This window comes from Microcebus murinus, chromosome X, assembly GCF_040939455.1.
Source record: "Microcebus murinus isolate Inina chromosome X, M.murinus_Inina_mat1.0, whole genome shotgun sequence".
Lineage (NCBI taxonomy): Eukaryota > Metazoa > Chordata > Mammalia > Primates > Cheirogaleidae > Microcebus > Microcebus murinus.
The window spans coordinates 66,809,363-66,826,874 of NC_134136.1; the positions used below are offsets into that span (position 1 = coordinate 66,809,363).

Here is a 17,512-nt window from a genome sequence, read left to right on the forward strand (position 1 = left end):
GCAGTAACAACTTATTAAAAACTCCCACAAATATCTTACCCTCCCCACATCAGGTATTGCCACAAAATATCAGCTGAACCCACATAGAAATAGTCAACCTTTTGTGAATGGTATAGGTCAAGAGGAAATCAGAAACTTATTTCCTATCACCAAATTGCTACCATATTATTCTGATATGAAACTGAGGCTTCCCAAAAAAGAGGCTGAAATATCAATCATATCATACCAAAGTTTATTGATTACATAAAACAAAAAATTCTGTAATGAAAAAGGCAAGTTGCATTCATAAAAGATGGCATTCACATTCATTTTAGAAAGCAACAACATAGATATAAAAAATTGCTTAAGTGAAAAAATGTAATATTGCAGTCCTGTTTTGCAAGCTGAAAAATGACTTTGTCAACATTTGCATAAAATCTGCACATTTATATACTGCATGTTATTTAAAAATCCCATCACTAAATTATATGAATTTTGCAAATTTAGGCTTACATTGATACTGTCGCTGGTGTATATGTGGTAGGTATGGAATGAACGCTTTCGGTTTAGTAGGTAACATCCTCAAACAATGAACAACAGTTGTGAAAATTACAAGGACATTTTGATAGCTCAAAATTATGGGTATATGATCCTATTATTATATTTCCCCCCTTTCTCTGTCATAAGTAGAATGGTTAGATTGTAGTGCTTAGGAATACTAGATGGCTTATTTCAAGTTATTTCATCTGCTAACCCCACAACAGCCACGTTTTAGGTTTTTAATAAAATATCTTTCAAAAAGGAAAGCCAGGTCCCTCTCAAGTATCTATATCCTGCTATGACATATCATTGCCATTCTGAATTTGAGCTGTAGTATACAGTGTAATGTGTAGCTGAGGCATGATTCTAAATCCCTCTTACTCCTCATCTCACTCTTTTTCTGGCTGAAATTTTACATGCAACAAGTTATATTTCTACTACCCTGGATATTCTGATTATGTCAACTCCCCAATGGTTCTGCATTAAATAAGCTTCTCTATTGTGGCTCTCCTGTTTGTATTCACAGTCCCTATAGTTCTTACGTAAAACAACAATACAGCTATAATAACTATAAGAAGATAAGAACAACAACAAAATATCAAAAGCTTTCCTGGGTTAGACATTTTAGCTCTTTGGAATAGGCAAAGAATATAAAGACTTTGTTTTCAGCAGCTTATCTCAAATACAGGCTACCAGAACAGAGAGCACATTTACATAAGCTGTGAATGACATTTCACAAAATATTCAAAAATAATACTGATAGATGAGAATAAATGAAATAATGAAAAAGAGTCACTAATGATGGAATAGGTTTTGATAACTGAAATAATGTCTTTTCTGGAATTTAAGAAAAATTACACCTAAACATTAACACAAAATATATGTGGAAAAATCAAATGTGCCACATGGACTATATAAATATATCGATACAGATGGACTCCAATACTTTTCCAAATCAAGGTACAATATAAACATTAATAATAGTACAGGCATGCCAGAAAGACAAACAAATGAAAACTGGTATGAAAATATTTTTAAAGGCCATTTCAATGTAGCAGTCAAATATGGTTATTTATATATCCAAAAAAGTGTATAATTTTAACACTGAATAAATACATTTCACATTTATTTTATATTTTAAGTGAACTCATTAGGAGGCTAAAACCTCCTTTTAGTCCAGTAATCCAAGGACTTTACCAAGGTCAATCTCATGGTTTAGAGTTAGACCATTGCCCTGGCTCAACTTAGCTACAAGAGACAACAACATTCATGATCATAGAGTCATGGCTCTACAGGCTAAACCACCATTTTGGGATGGATCCCTCCTCTTCCCAAATTGGGAAGTTTAAAAAAAAAAAAAGTGCCAAATATATGCATAAATGCAACCGTTTTCAAATAAAAACCGTTAACAGTTTAAAATAAGCTATTCTTCCTTCCTTTCTACATAAAGTTATAAAAGGTTGATATTCAGATTGGCCTTTATTTTTGTGTAACTATGGTTTGACCCACCTTACCTATATCCAGTAAAACTGACTTCGGAAAAATCGGTTCGTTACCTAACTATTTTGAGGGGCTGTCTTGTGATTGGAAATGTTTGACACTTTATTTTCAAGTCTAGTAGCCTTATACCTACAAGTGGGGATTAATTCAGAAGAACAAAAATAAACAAATATTTTTCACTCCCACAAAAATACCTGGAGTTAATACTTTCCACGTAAGTGTTCAAGGTATTTTTTGGCAAGGATATTCTACCAAGACACTTTGCGTGTAGGTGAACAGAAAGGATTGACTACTCTGATTCACTGATGCCATTTAGTCCTTCTGTATTTTCAAGTATTCCTTACACATGTATGAAAAAATAATTTAAGATGATTGTTCAGCAGAAATGAGAAATGCGATCCAAACAGCCTATTTCTTCTGCCAGGCAAAAAAGTAATATTAGCAAAATCTATTCATTCTCATTGCATAACTTCTACTTTATACTACTGTATTTAAATCCATTCACAAAGTTCATGGGTTAAAAGAGCACCCATTTGGTAGTTATATTATCCTGTCTAAAACCAGAATTATAAGTATTCTTGCTTTCAACTTTCATATAATTCTTAACTTACAGCTTCGGCCATAAAGGCTACTTACAATAATTATAAATATTTATGGGAATCACTTGGTATTTTAACAAACATTTATTCTGAACCCTAGACATGAGAGTGGTTTAGTTTGTTGCATATTCGAGTATCCTGAGATAACATTTTGTAGTTTTCTTCATGCTTTCTTTTTTAGCTGTAACCACTGTCAATATGCTTGTAGAACAATAACATAGGCAGTTCAAGATTCGGATTCTGAAAAATTTAAAATATACAGAGTTAAAGGGTTTATTTTAATAATAATGTGAAACCATCTGTTTAGCATTTTCAAAAATAAATCAAGTAGTAAATTTTGTTATGAAAGTAAAGCAACTATCTTAACAAAGTGCCAAGTTTTATTCACATGCAGGGGGAAAAAAGAGTGAACTATAACCAGATTTTAATCCTTTCTCCATTTATCAGCTGAATAGATCCAGGCTTGCTTTTTGCTTTTGGATTGCTCCAGGGCTCTCCTAATACTTTTTACCACTGGGATTATCTACCATAGCAGAGGTGTAGCTTGCTATGATCTTTCCTCTAGGCTGGGAGCTCCTTAAAAACAGGGATATTTTATTTATCTATCTCTAGCACCTAGTACACTGTCCAGCACATAGCAGATGCTCAGGAAATGTTGAATGAATGAATGGGTTACCTTTTTTTGGATGAGTTTGAAGATATATTCAGTTTTGGAAGATTACTGAGAAAATATCTTCCTTTACTGAAAGTAGCATGTCCCCCCCCCCATAATATTGAAGTTAATTTTCTTGTTGGTAGATCATGTATCTATGAAGTCAATTGACTCTGCTGTTTTTCTTACGCATTGTCTTTTCAGAAGAGAAACAATGAAAATTTCCCTAACGAATCTGTATATTCTTCTCTGTCCTCTAAACAGCATCAAATGTTGTGATCAGGATGGGGCAAGAAAGATAAACTGATCACCAAGTATAATTCAGTATGTTGGGAGGGGCAAGTCATATGTCAAGGAAGGGAGCCTAACTTTGATTCCCTACTCTAAAACTCAACTGTTTTGAATCTGAGTAGTAGAAGGACTTAAATAGTGTGCTATTTTCTTCCCATTCTGAGATGCTTTCCTTGTCATAGTTGGACTAAAAGTCCATTAGAATACTTTCCATTTTTATTTGTTTCACATTCTCCAGAACCACTATTAGGTCTTCAGGTAGCTCTGCAGGGTCATAGTGACTCTAAGCAAAATAGGGTTCCCATTTACATTAAGAACATATGAATAGAGTCAGGTAGCTCCTCTGCCAACCAAGGAACAAACTAGGTGGCTAAACTAACTGCCAAATATTTTCCTTGGAGGAGAGATAACACTACATGAAAATCTATTCCTGGAAAAAATAACTAATTAAAAATAAAACAACCATTTACAAAAATACTTCCTCAGTTCTGTGTTAGACATTGTAGGAGATAAGGCCCTGGAGAGGCCAAAAGCCATAGCAGAGTCTGCTACCAAACCCAGTTCCCCACACCACAGACCAAGCTAAAGCAAGCAATCCAGGGGGATACAAAATTAATGGAAATAGCATACCTGAAATGTATAGCTAAAATCACACAGCTTAGAACAAGGTAATCTGTGACAAAAGGGTCAAAGACTTTGAAAGCTACTGTGAAGCAGATTCATTTACTGAGGGAAATGTCTACAGGTGAGTTGTTCAAAAACAAACAAAAAGATACTGACTGGCAAATTGAGTCTGCTTCTAAAATAACAGTGCAGATGTAGACTGTGATGAACTGCCGGAGACAGAAGAACCAGCAGATTCATTAGTTTAATTTTTATTCTTTGCCAGAGGGTGGGGGAGTTGACAGTTGATGAAAAAGTGGGCCTATGAGGTAGACTCACAATTGTTAGCTTCAAAGTGAAATGACCCGCAATTTTATTCATGATGATCATTAATTTTTGTGTGTGCATGAAAGATGACCCTGTCTTAAGCTGTATAGAGTTGTTTCCAAGCTGACAAGCTTGTAAGTCTTGTTCATGAATTACTCTAAATTCTCCTGGATATATAAAAGATCTCCAGAGGTTTGAGAGCCAGAGACCCCCTGCCAAGGGAAATACAGAGCGCACATAAAGGAGTCATTCTGAGTTTAAGGGTTCATCCCATGGCATATCAATTCCTTCCAAATATTTTTTTTTTTGGAGTAAATGAAATAATGTTATAAAAATCAACTTATTCATTTTTGGAAATATTAATTAGGAAACATTTTATATCATTAGGCAAGCATCCCCCTGAATGGCTAGGAAAGATTTTGCCTCTGAAAGCTGAAACATTTAGTTTGAATAAAACTTTGCATTAAATAGAGTTATGATTAGAGTAGACTGGTTCATTAATATATATTTAGAGATCAGACATTTATAAGGACATTAAGTGTATATAGTACCTGCAAACACACAGACACAGCACATGAAGGTACAAACACATTTAATTATTTTACGTAATTCCCAAGAACATGCAATGCTAAACTGACTTGATATTATACAGATGCAATTTTGGAATATTTATTTTCAATTTCCCAAATGATCTTTATAAATCGAAATTATATTTCATGTTAGTCTTAATGAGCATTTTCACATGATGGTACTGCCGTGACAACTTGCCCCTTACAAATTAAATATACTGTATTAACATTCAGCTCTGAATTTGGGGCCTTACCAAATTTAAAACGTATATTTCCTCATATTCCAAGTAATGCATCTTTATATTTTTGCAAAGAACAGTATAAAGTTCACCACACCAACAGCAGAGAAAATTTAGAGAGTGATATTTTCATTTTTTCTTTATAATGCTGTTAATCTGTTTCTTTAAAGCCAGCCCACTTGTTTAACACTAGGTACCTGTTACAATATATTAGATTCGTCTGAGAATGTTCGTAAAAGAAGAGGTCTGACTGAAGGTCTGGCGGATAATGAGTCAGATGCCCTTCTACAGCTCAGATTACTCTGTAATAGTGAGGCAAAGATACTTAAAGCATTTAGATAATTGGTTAACCTACCTGGTAATAAAAAACGTAGAAGAAAAAAATCATTTCCCATAGACTGCCCTTCTGGCCAAAAGTGCAAATGATTACACTATATTAGCAAACACGTAACATTCAAATGAATACAAGTAAAGGCCTAAGAAAGTCTCCAACTCGAACTGAATTATTTTTGTGGTAAAAGTAAAGAGACAACAGTAGTAAAGTGGCAAACTTGGGTTTTTGAAATGGCACTGGTAGGTTATATGGTAAGATGAGTCAATATGGTTTGATTAGTAAACCTTACCATCCTTTTGGTGAACACCTCTGAGAGTTGTGCCGCTGCTGTGAGTGTATCAATCAAAGAGAAACTTGTGCAAAACATTCCTTTCCTGGTGAACAGACTGGCTCTGACACGCCATGGCTACTACTGCATACCGTGGATCAATGAGACTATAGACCTATAGTTCAAGTTTTTGAAAATGACTTCCTCTCCAGTGTGACAGTTTGGAAGGTGAACAAATGATTAAAAGAAAATGACAAAATTTTCTATCAATAGAAGATATAAAAATGAATCATGAGCAGTAATTTTTCATAAAGAATCAGAAAATGGTGTCAGGCAAATGAGAATGCAAGCAAGTTGGTACATTAAGAAAGGAAATCACCTTATTCACTCCAAGAGAAACTGTGATTGCTGGAAGTTTGAGAAAGCATGAAGATAGTAGATGTTCCTGAGGAAGGGAGGCGTTTCGTTACCTTGTTCACAATTGCACAAAAGGTGGAAAATTGCAGTAGAAAAGAGAAATACAGAAACCAAAAAAAAAAAAAAGTAAATATTCTCTCAAATGTAAGACATTTAAAAAGAAACTTTGAGAATTCGAAGTCAATATGTTAGTTTTGAAGACATTACTTCTTAAAATAAAAGTAGAGTTAGAATTAAGAATAGTCTATGATTATGTGCCCACTATTATTTCTCCACATATCAACTTAAAATGATTTTGTTAATGGGAAAATTGCCTATTTTAAATAGTTTTAAAATATGCTTCTCATTAAAATAAGACTTATCTCTAATCATTAATTCACTAATCTACATTTGTTCAAAATCCACTGGTCAGAGAGCTATGTCCAGAGTCCATCACCAATCAATGTTGATTTAACTATCTCCCTTATGTGAATCCACAGGTGCATTGTGAAGGGACTGACTGCCCTTGGGCCACCACAGGTTAAAAACTTAATCGAAACTAAAGTAATAGGAAAACATCTGGTGATATCATACTTCTAGACCAATGCTCAACTTCCTTTCTTCCAAAATAATTTGATTGTTTTCCCTACAGAGACCTCTTTAGTAAGGTGGGCTGAATTTTTCCTAGTTTTAAGTATGCTTTTTCCTTTTAAAACACAAAATGTAAAAATTGATAAAGTTTAACTAGAAAACCTAAAGAGTTATTACTTTTCCTTCTTATTCTGTGCCTGAAATTAAAATTATAAAGTAATTTAAAGACTAGGTTTTAGTATTGCCCAAGCAAAACAGAGGACAATGAGTGGTCAACTATGTGGATGAGTTGAACAACTCTGCTAATCAAGATTACCCATATTATTTATACTTAGTGGCTAATAAAAATAGGCTTAGAAAATACAACCAGCTAAAGTAACAAATATATCCAGCAGAGTCTAATAAACAGTTAAACTTTTAAAGGGCAAATACTTCAATTTATTCACATATCTTGACATAACTACATTTTTCCTATTAATATTTTACCTTAAATGAAAGTTCTTGATAATATGCAAATTACCAATTGATAAAAAATAAAGATTTAGTTTTAGAGAAAAAAATTTAATTGTTTCTATCTTCTATTTTGTTGGCAAAAACCTTGCAAAAAGATGATACCAAGTTCCCCATCCCCATGTTTAACGTACAAGCCTAACTATTGAAGACTACAACTATAATAAGCACATTTTGCAGTGCTCAAAAACTTGCACCAGTCATCAAAGTATTTCTATGAAGTACAAATTTCAGGGGTTAACAGATTAGGGGTTAAAATTACTTTATAAAGGAAATAAAAGGAAATATGAAAGTACAGAAAGCAGCAGAAAGCATGGAAAGAGTATCTAAAGCAATAAAAAACTAATATAGCTAGCAATTGGCAGTGGGGAGGGGAGATGAAGAGGACAGGAAATAATGAGCTAAAACAATGAAATTTCTACGTTCCTTTGCAATCATCTAGAGTGTTGACACTAGCTCAAAGAGGCCAATGGATAAAGGCCCATGTCAACAGCCATGACATTAGGATTCAACTTTATTTTTGTCTAATCCAATTCACAGGGACTATTGCCCTCTAAACCCAGTTATATATGACACCATAAGAATCATAATAATCATTATCACCATTATTATTATAACAATAAATTGTATTCTCCAAAATTCCAAAGTGCTTTCTGTGAGAATTTGGCTCAAACAACTGATATTCTTCCTTTCCCTGTTTACCACTCTGAAAGAGCTTCCTACATAATGGAGTATTTCTTCCTGTCTGTGCTGACATCCCATGCTAGGCATTGCCGTGTTGTTGGGTCCATTCCCATTGGATCAGTCTTCCCATGTCTAGCAAGCAAGTCAAGCCTCCCTTTTGACAGTGGTGGTTTATGTGAGAAAACCTTACATAAGGACATGTGAAAAATTCCTCTATTAGGAATGTGAGCAGTATTTACAACTTTGCCAGAAAGTCCAGGTGTATTTCATTGATTTACAGATGGCTAATGACTGTGCTTAGAGAGGGGACAGCTTTTTCAAATACCCAAAATCCTAAACTTTGAATTTCCTCTGAAGTGTTATTCTGCTGTTCCACTGATCAGTGTTCAATGGTAGTTGCATCATACACTGTCAGTAGCATGGCTACGTAGCTTTGTCACTTTAGAAGATAAAGAAAAGCCCTATGATCCTTAATAATGAGACTATAGCACACCAATTAACCTCACTGCTGAAAATATAGCTTAGGGATACATGGCTTAATTACAATCCTTGAGTTAAACAACTGAGAGAATCTATTTCCAAAGACAGCAGAATTCTTTACAATGAATGCTAACATCATGACAGAACTAAGCTGTGGTAGAGGCTGCCATATTAGCCTTTTTACTGGAGGCTTCAGGAGGTAGTGAATTGGACCTTGAAGTAGCTCAGTTGTGTTATAACCAGCAATATCATCGATTCTACCATTCTGATTAATATCTGCTTACAGAAGTGTTCCATATGAATGTCCTTTATAACTTAACTAGAGAGAGAGCTCCTTGTGAGCTGGGGCCACGTCTGATCTTCCCTGAATTACCAACACCTAGTATAGTAGCTAACTCATAGTGGGCCTCAGGCAAATTATGCTGAATAGAATGGAATTCAATATTCATTCAAGACTGTTGCTATAATTGTTAAATATGAAATGGCTTAGCTTTTTCTCAAATGCCACAGATATATTTTCACTATCCACTGCTAAGTTCCCTTCTCAAGGCAGCTGCCAAGACCCATATGAGGACAGCAGTGGCAGCCTACCTGCCACAGGCATTTCTGGGTATGTGTACAAAGTGTCCAAGATGATTACTGGTTTAAGTCAGGGAGATCCTCTACTTTAGGTAGGGACACACAGTTTTTCCCATTAAGGAGCCTATCAGAGTATGAGGCAGACCTAGTGTAAAATAATCTTTTGCCTTTCTTTAAAATGAGGCCAGTGTCTTAGCAAGGAATATTGAACAAAGTAGGAAGTCACTAAGAAGGTCAGACTGTTGGTCACTAAGCATAAAGACTAACATTTTGGGGAAAGTAAGATACTCTTTGTCCTTTATCTTAGAAGTTGGACTTTGCCATGGCCAAATAGGGCCTTATGTAAACAGATGTGACTTAGAATAGAAGTGGCTGTGATGTTTCGGTTGGCCTTTATGCATTCATATGCACTACTTTGCTCTTGCATTTTCTCACAAGAAAAAAAAAGAGGCAGCGCTGCTGGGTGTCCATATGTTTTGCCTCATTTGCAACTCTCAAAATTCTAGAGTCTGAAAAACCACTTAGCCTTTCAGACATTGGATGTAAAGAGAGATGTTCATCAGTAGGTGGTTCAACAAATGTCTAATTGGTTCAATGAGGGTAGGAATAAATGAATGAATGATTGAATGAATGAAAATGATTATGGAAAATTTTCCTAGTTGTTCTAGCACATCAGCATGCCAAGCTACAGCACAAACACTAGAAGTCCTACCATGGACATAACCCATAACAAACAAATTTCATGATGGACTCCTGGTAACATTCCATGCTAAGTAAAAAGTATAGTACCAGAACTCCATACTTTCAACAGAAGTCTGGAATCTACTATTTGTATAGAAAGAAAATGTTCTAAGTCTTTATCTATGACTGCCTAGTAGCATTTTTCAATTTAATGGTCTATATAAAAGTCACCTCCAGCCAGTGTCCAATTGTTTTAAATAAAGGGCCTAAGGAAGAAGATAAGATGATATGTTTGAAGATTTTATTTTCTGGTATTTTTGTATCATCTTTAGAGTGTGAAGCTGGGTGTGAGCCATTATTTAACATGAAGTCCATTACCCTAAATAAGAAAAACATTTAGGAGAACTCCAAAGTGTACTCCCAAATAAGGAGAATGGAGGAGCAACTCAGAGATCTACCTCAGACAAATTTGCTATTATAAAAAGGCACCCACCAAACCATTTCTTAGAGAAAAATTTTTTATGTGGCTTCATGCAAATTGCAACTTGAGCCATTCTGAGAGGAACCTGTTATTTTAACCTGTTTTACCCCCATTCAACTGATAGTAAGGTATAATTAGGTAATTAAATGCTACTTTTTTTTTTTAAGACAGAGTCTCACTTTGTTCCCCAGGCTAGAGTGAGTGCCGTAGCATCAACCTAGCTCACAGCAACCTCAAACTCCTGGGGTTAAGTGATCCTACTGCATCAGCCTCCTGAGTAGCTGGGACTACAGGCATACGCCACCATACCCAGCTGATTTTTTCTATATATATTAGTTGGCCAATTAATTTCTTTCTATTTATAGTAGAGACAGGGCCTCGCTCTTGCTCAGGCTGGTTTCAAACTCCTGACCTCGAGCAATCTGCCTGCCTCAGCCTCCCAGAGTGCTAGTAGGATCACAAGCATGAGCCACTGCGCCCAGCCTAAATGATACTTTTTCCCCATCCTAAATCTAAACACCAGGCTAGAAGGAATTAGTTGGAGGTCTATTGGAAGAACTAAAGAGTAGCCTTAGTCTCTCAAAAAGACTAAGGCTATTGTATCTAGTTTCAGTCCATAAGACATGCAGAAGTAGGGAGTCCAGGGCAATTTTGACCACGTAAACTACACAATGAGTGTGGCCTTGTATAACCAAGAATCAGCGTGGGTTATGTCACTGGCAGTTCTGGTGTTTTTGAATGGGGCTGGCACTGACTTGTAACATGAAGCTCCTTTTTTCATACTTCTAATCACTGAAGATTTTCCTACTGTATTCATTTCAGATCCCCATGTCTGTATATTATCACCTACTGGATTCTATCAACTCAAGAGATAAAAAAAGGTAATGATATGCCAGTTAAACTGGTTGGCAAATTTGATCAAATAGGTCTGGCAGTCGTAGCTTATACTATTTCCTGAAAATACTGCCTTATAGGAGCTACATAATCTAGTTGGTGTCAATATGACAGAAACAGGGTTTTGTTTAGCAAAATCAGCCAGTGTTGGCAGAAATATGGAATACTTAATTAACCTGTTGATCAAAAAGTTTTATTTTCCATCCTTATCTCCCCCTTTCACTTTAAAGGCTTTTAAAAAAAACGGTCAAAAGATATCACAGCAAGGTGACAGAGGAAAATATCTTTTCATTCCAACAATAAATTTACAACTTAATAGGTAAAAATAAAAACACACTCATAAAACAATCTTGAATTTTTACAAGTGTGTTCAAGAGGGTAAGGATGTAGAAACCACATCCAGGGTATTGTCTTTGATCAAATATACTGCTGGACAGATAGGGCTAGAAGCAACACAGAGATTAAGCAGCACTATAATTAAAGGAAGGGGAAAGGTTTAAAAGAGGCAAATCGGGATTATCAACTGAAAAAAAATCTGCAAATAGCCTGCAGGGAGATTTCTAAGGTTAAAGCTGAAATGTTGGTGTGGAAATTCCTGGTGTGAAAATTCTAGGCTAAATACAAAATAAAATCATTTTTTCCTTTTAAAATTCCATATGGAGCATAGGAGATACTCCATATGGATTGCTAAAGGTCACATAGAACACTATTAAGGAATCTACTTACCACCTGCATTGGATAACGAAGTTTTTACTATATTTTTTATGCAGAAGAGGAAATTAAATGATGAACCTGTAAGGAGGGGTTTAACATGCTGTAACCAATGTAATTCTCTAAATAAGGTTTTTAGTTTATGGCAGATATTGAAGCCCCTTCCAAAAACCAGGTTATAATATAAACTTAGTTCTTACTCTGGCACTTCTTCTTACATTCTTTAATACTATCAGGAGAATCTCAGGGAAAAGGCTGATAAATATTAGAAGAATTACGGCCAACCACGTGGATACAGAAGATAGCATTTGAGCAAATACGAAATACATTCTCTGTTGCTTGAGAAAAGGCCTGCAGTGGAAAGAAAATATATAATGGAAAAATAAAATCAGTTCCTGTCATATGAAACAGACAGAAGTTTAATTGAAACTGCTTTTTGCATTTAAAAGGAATCTTCCTTACACACATTAATAAATATAATTTTCTCTAGAATGTCCCAGAAGTAGTAAACAAATTTCATTTACCAAATATTTAGAAAGGAATGCTAATCGAACAGGAAAAGGATAATAAAATGCATTTGACTTGAAAACAATCAGGCAATCAACTCTAAAGCTGCCAATTGGTGAACATTTATGTGCATTAGAAATTGTTGGAGCTTTCAAAGATATTCTAGAGAAATGATAGTCCATTTTTATCCTAACAAGCATTTTTTTTCCTCAGCTATTTTATTAAGATGAGAATGGATTTGTGCTTTACACTCAGAAATTTAAAAAACATCTTTAGAACTCTCCCCTTCCCTCTGCAAAAACCCTATGTAAACATAAAAGGGACTATAGAGCTTACCATCTCTCTCAAATGGTAAGAATCTCCTATTTTCATCCACAAATACATGTTGAGTAACAGTGTATGCCAAACATGCTGACAGAAGAATACTGCTAATAGGACATTAAGCCTTGGAATCCAGAAATCCAGGAGTATCTCTCATTACGAAGTTAGATGTCATTCCAAATCATCACAATGGCCATTGAGAAGCACAGTCAGTATCCCTTTCCCTGTCTGAGCTGAGCCACAGAGAGCCTCACTAGGCTAAGTTACTGTTGTTCTAAGCTGAGGGGGAGGAAGTGGCTGCTCAAGGTCAAGATGCACATCAGCCTATCCTGGGATTAAGAGCTCCGGGTAGATAACTAGTTAGTTCTCATTTATTAGTGAAGATGACCTGGTTTCTCATTTAAAAATTAATGTTGAAGCACCCTTATGTAACATGATAAAACCATGCTTGTGCCTCTACATATATGAGGACTGAATTTAGACTGTGGAATAAAAGTGAGCAGAACAGTGAGGTGAAGAAACTCATGAGTCCTGGGCCATATAGGCTTTCTAGGAAAGGTCTACCACATAGAAAAGACTTTTGCAGACCACTACCCCACTCTAATTCTGAAGAGGACCTTAAATAATTTTCTAGATACTGAGCCATAACAAGGGTCCAGCAGACAACCAACAGCTAGTCACAGAGTGTTCCTTTGCACTATACCCTCTGATTAATCTCTCTAGAATTTTTGTTTAAGCTACCATGGCATCTATGGAACTTTGCAGGAAGGCAGTGAAAAACAAAAGCTATTATTACTGGATTGGGTTTAGAGATCAGAAATCATCATTCTCACTGCCCAACCCGAAAGAAGGGTATGTCTCAGTGCCTCAGGCTAGACTATGTCCAGAGACAACAGGTACACCCAGCCTTCAGCTGAAGTTTCACATAGTTTCTAGTCTCATTTTACTGGCTGCTTTACAATATAAGTTTATATTCATGTAGTAGCTCAACTCAGGCAACTCTACTTAAAGATAGGACATCAGGCAATAAAATTTAAAAAATAGAGTTCAGTAACATTTCATTTTTAGTAAGTATGCTAATGAATAGAAACAGATGTGACAATGTCCTAATCATTTAAATGATTTATTTAAATCAATAAGAATAGTCTGCGGAAAGGGTTATAAACTAGTTTGCTAAAAACATTTTATTCTTGTAGAAATTTTGCATAATTAGTTCAAATGCTGATTACACAGATTCACAGACAGAATTATAGTACTCTGGGTAGACATACAATTGTATGCTGCATTTGGTTAATCAACTTTAATTCATTTGTATATTACTAAAGAATATAGAGCTGAACTTCCTTCAGTTTCATTGTTCTCAATCATTACCTACAGACGTGCCAAATACATGCTGTAATGACACATTTTGGAGCTGGTGCTTCCTTAAATGATTAGATTTTTCAAATTTTTTGTTCTTAATGCTTTTATTTTAAAAAGAACCTTTGAAATTAGGAGTTTCTTCCAATTAAATCTCAAGGGACATGAACCTGGGCCTTACATCTCTGTGATAAAATGTTTTATTGGTAAGATTTTACTCAAGGCAGTGAAAATATGTACTCCTGAAATCTCACCCTACCGCTTACTCTAGACACACTCTCTGCTGCTGACATCCTTGGCAAGGGAAGCCACTGACTAAGAAAAACAACTTTGATATTTAAAAATAAAATATTGGTCTCTGGGAGTAAGGAAAAGAGATACAAATCTAACTTATTTACATTTCTTATACCTGCCCCCATCACAGCTTGTGTCCCTCAATGGACTCTAATCTTGAGACAGGGTATACAGTGTACTGATCTCTCTATCCCATCGAGTCCCAAGCACAAAATGGATTCTAAGTAAACATCTATTGAACCAAGGTGAACTGAATGAGCTTTAAGGTCGAGCTGTAGGGTCTGCCTTTCTCCCTCCCCACCCTCACCTCCACGAAAACAGTGAGATGGTCATTTCAAGGTATCACCCTCTGAGTATTAAGTGGTATATATACTATATTCCCAGAACACCTGTAGTGACACAAATGACAGTTATATACTATAAAGAGAGAATAGGTTCCAAATGGACAATAACGTATCTATTGGCTAACACATCAGGTGGAAACTTAACAGGATGATTATTTCCCCTGGAAATCACATGGGAGGTTATGCTAAAAATTACAGTTTCACTTCACAGAGAGATGTTTACACCTTCAAATGGAAAGAGTTGGACAGGGGCTACCAAAGAGAGGTCTTTGAGTAACTCCTGTAGTCTATATACTTGTATTTAAAATCTTACCTGAAATTAGTAGTATTACTGGCTACAAATGACTTGTAATCCATTAATATTAAAGACCTGCCATCTTATATAATCAAAACTTTAAAAGTACAAATGCTTACATATGCAATGTACATATATCTAACTTTGTTATTTACATATTACTCACACATATACAGTTGCTTACCAAATAATTCCTCCCCAGAAGAATGAGAAAAATACATAAAAGGCTAAAGAACCCCAAATCACAAAGTGATTTATCCATGTCCAGAAACGAGTATCCAAGGCGAGCTGAAAAGACAATACAAGAGATTTCATGATGGATACAAATTGCAATACACTATGGTGCCAGATCACTTGTACTAAATATGATACCTATGGGAGGATCTAGCTTGGACTAGGGATCCAGAGGAGAAGGGAACTAAAAGAACAGAATATAGGCTTTTCAAAGCACTAGGGTGAGAAAGCGGAGCTCTGCCCTAAGGCCTCTAAACTCTAGAGTGCAAGGCATGGAGGTGTGGTCAAGCTAAGTAGCTAGTAGGTGTAAGGCTGCAAATGTCTCAGTACTGGGAGATGGGCCAGGAATGAGGTAATGGTAATTTCCAGGAAGAGGTAGCCCCAAGTCCTCAGGTAGGAAGATGATGGCAAAAGAAGGCCTAGCTGGTAGAGGCAGGTATGCTGGAACACAGTAAGAGAGGGAAGGGGTAAGATAGGAAGGGTAGACAAACTACAAAGGAGTTATGAAAGCTCAAACAGAACCGAGTCACTAAATGCAAAGGCAATTAGTGCTATACACATCTAACATCATGTAGAAATGGATCATGGGGCTGACCATGTAATGTGCCTTTCCAGTTGCAAAACCTTTATCTATTTAATTAAATTAATAAAATGTTCAGTTGCCTTAGATTTAATCTCTTCATGTTTCTGCCAGGACTGATCACATATTCTGATTGTGGTGCCCAGGGATTTCAAATGTGATCTAAAAACAAATGTATGAGCCCGAATGCAGTGGCTCATGCCTATAATCCTAGCATTGTGGGAGGCCAAGGTTGGAGGATTGCTTGAGCTTAGGAGTTCGAGACCAGCCTGAGTAAGAGCCTGACCAAGTCTCTACCAGAAATAGAAAAATTAGTCAGGCATTGTGGTACGTGCCTATAGTCCCCGCTACTCAGGAAGCTGAGGCAAGAGGATCGCTTGAGCCCAGGAGTTTGAGGCTGCTGTGAGCTATGATGATGCCACTGCACTCTACCCAGGGTGCCAGGGAGACAGGGCAAAACTGTCTCACAAAAAAACAATCGAAAACAAAACGACCACAAAAGTATGGTCTGCTCTGCCTGCTTAAAGACTTCTGAGTCACATGGGCTAATATCTAGAATATTTAATTCTTATAGAGGAGGTAGTGTTTCAGTTTTGTTACGTGCTGTGACACCATGGTTTTCAGCTGTTATAGGTTTTCATTCATAAACAGGATGTTGACAACATTGTTATTGTAGCCCAGTCTTAAATTCCTATTCTATGGGTTGCTAGAGAAAACACCACGCTAATACCAATCTAAAGAGGAGGAAGTGGATGTCTTGTCAGGTGCACTTGAAAGATGCAGCAATAAGGCTTACTTTGTGAAAGGCATTTGGAAGCCCTAGGGCTATATGCAAATCCAGGTGTAAAAAAGGAGGGGGAAGCTTCTATTTCAGATCAGGATCCTGTGAAACATGGCAATAGATAATAACAAATAGCATTTATTGTAATGAGCACATTCTATGTGCCAGACACCATTCTAAATGCTTTATGTATATTCATTAATTTACTCCTCACAAAAAACCCTAAGAGGGGTAGGTACCACTTTTATCTTGATTTTATAGAAGAAGAAATAGGCACAGAGAAGTGAAGTCACTTACCCTAGGACATACGGCTAGTAAGTGGCTAAACTGAGATGAACTGTAACATGCCTTTTTAAACAGTTAAAATATTACTGAAATAGTAGATGAATAAAGCAAACACCTGTTCGCCCTATTTGGTATGAGAGATGAACGAGAAACAAAAATTTTAGAGGGAAAATGATTAGAGAGGTCCTTTGACAATTATATTTCTGAATCTTGGTTCTGAACACTGGGCATGTTGGAATTTATTTAAAGGTACTCATTCTTGGACCCCATGGGGGGTGCTTATTACTGGAATTATCAATAGAATTTGGTTATACTTTCAACTACAACAGCATCCCTTGAGCAGCCTCAAGGGCAGCATTCAGTGAGGATTCATAGCATTATACATGGCTGCAAGCCATGTCAATGATTCTGCCAAAATACCCTTCTTTTTTGTTACCTGCACTGTCTCTTTATGCACTTTATCACTAACATAGGTATGTTTCAGTGACAAATACTTTTTATAAAATTTCATTACTATCTAGCTCTTTTGCACATATGTCTCGCTCATGTGCATTCACGTTATGTTTTAAGTACCCCAATTCCTTGTAGGCCTGGGGTTCTTAAA

The 17,512-nt window shown here is 36.1% G+C and overlaps 1 protein-coding gene across 6 annotated transcripts in view; it reads right to left on the bottom strand.

Moving 5' to 3' along the window:
- Window positions 1-211: 211 nt before the first annotated feature.
- Window positions 212-17,512, bottom strand: part of ATP11C (ATPase phospholipid transporting 11C (ATP11C blood group)) — a 190,550-nt gene continuing 173,249 nt past the window's right edge. For 3 of the 6 annotated variants that reach the window (XM_012782513.2, XM_075999369.1, XM_075999367.1), the window contains 4 exons: window positions 15,213-15,316; window positions 12,109-12,259; window positions 5,497-5,601; window positions 212-2,858 (listed from right to left, as the gene is read on the bottom strand). In XM_012782513.2, coding sequence (XP_012637967.1) covers window positions 5,500-5,601; window positions 12,109-12,259; window positions 15,213-15,316 — 357 coding nt within the window. In that variant the 3' untranslated portion in view covers window positions 212-2,858; window positions 5,497-5,499. The other 3 variants (XM_012782515.3, XM_012782516.3, XM_075999368.1) reach the window with 3 other exon arrangements.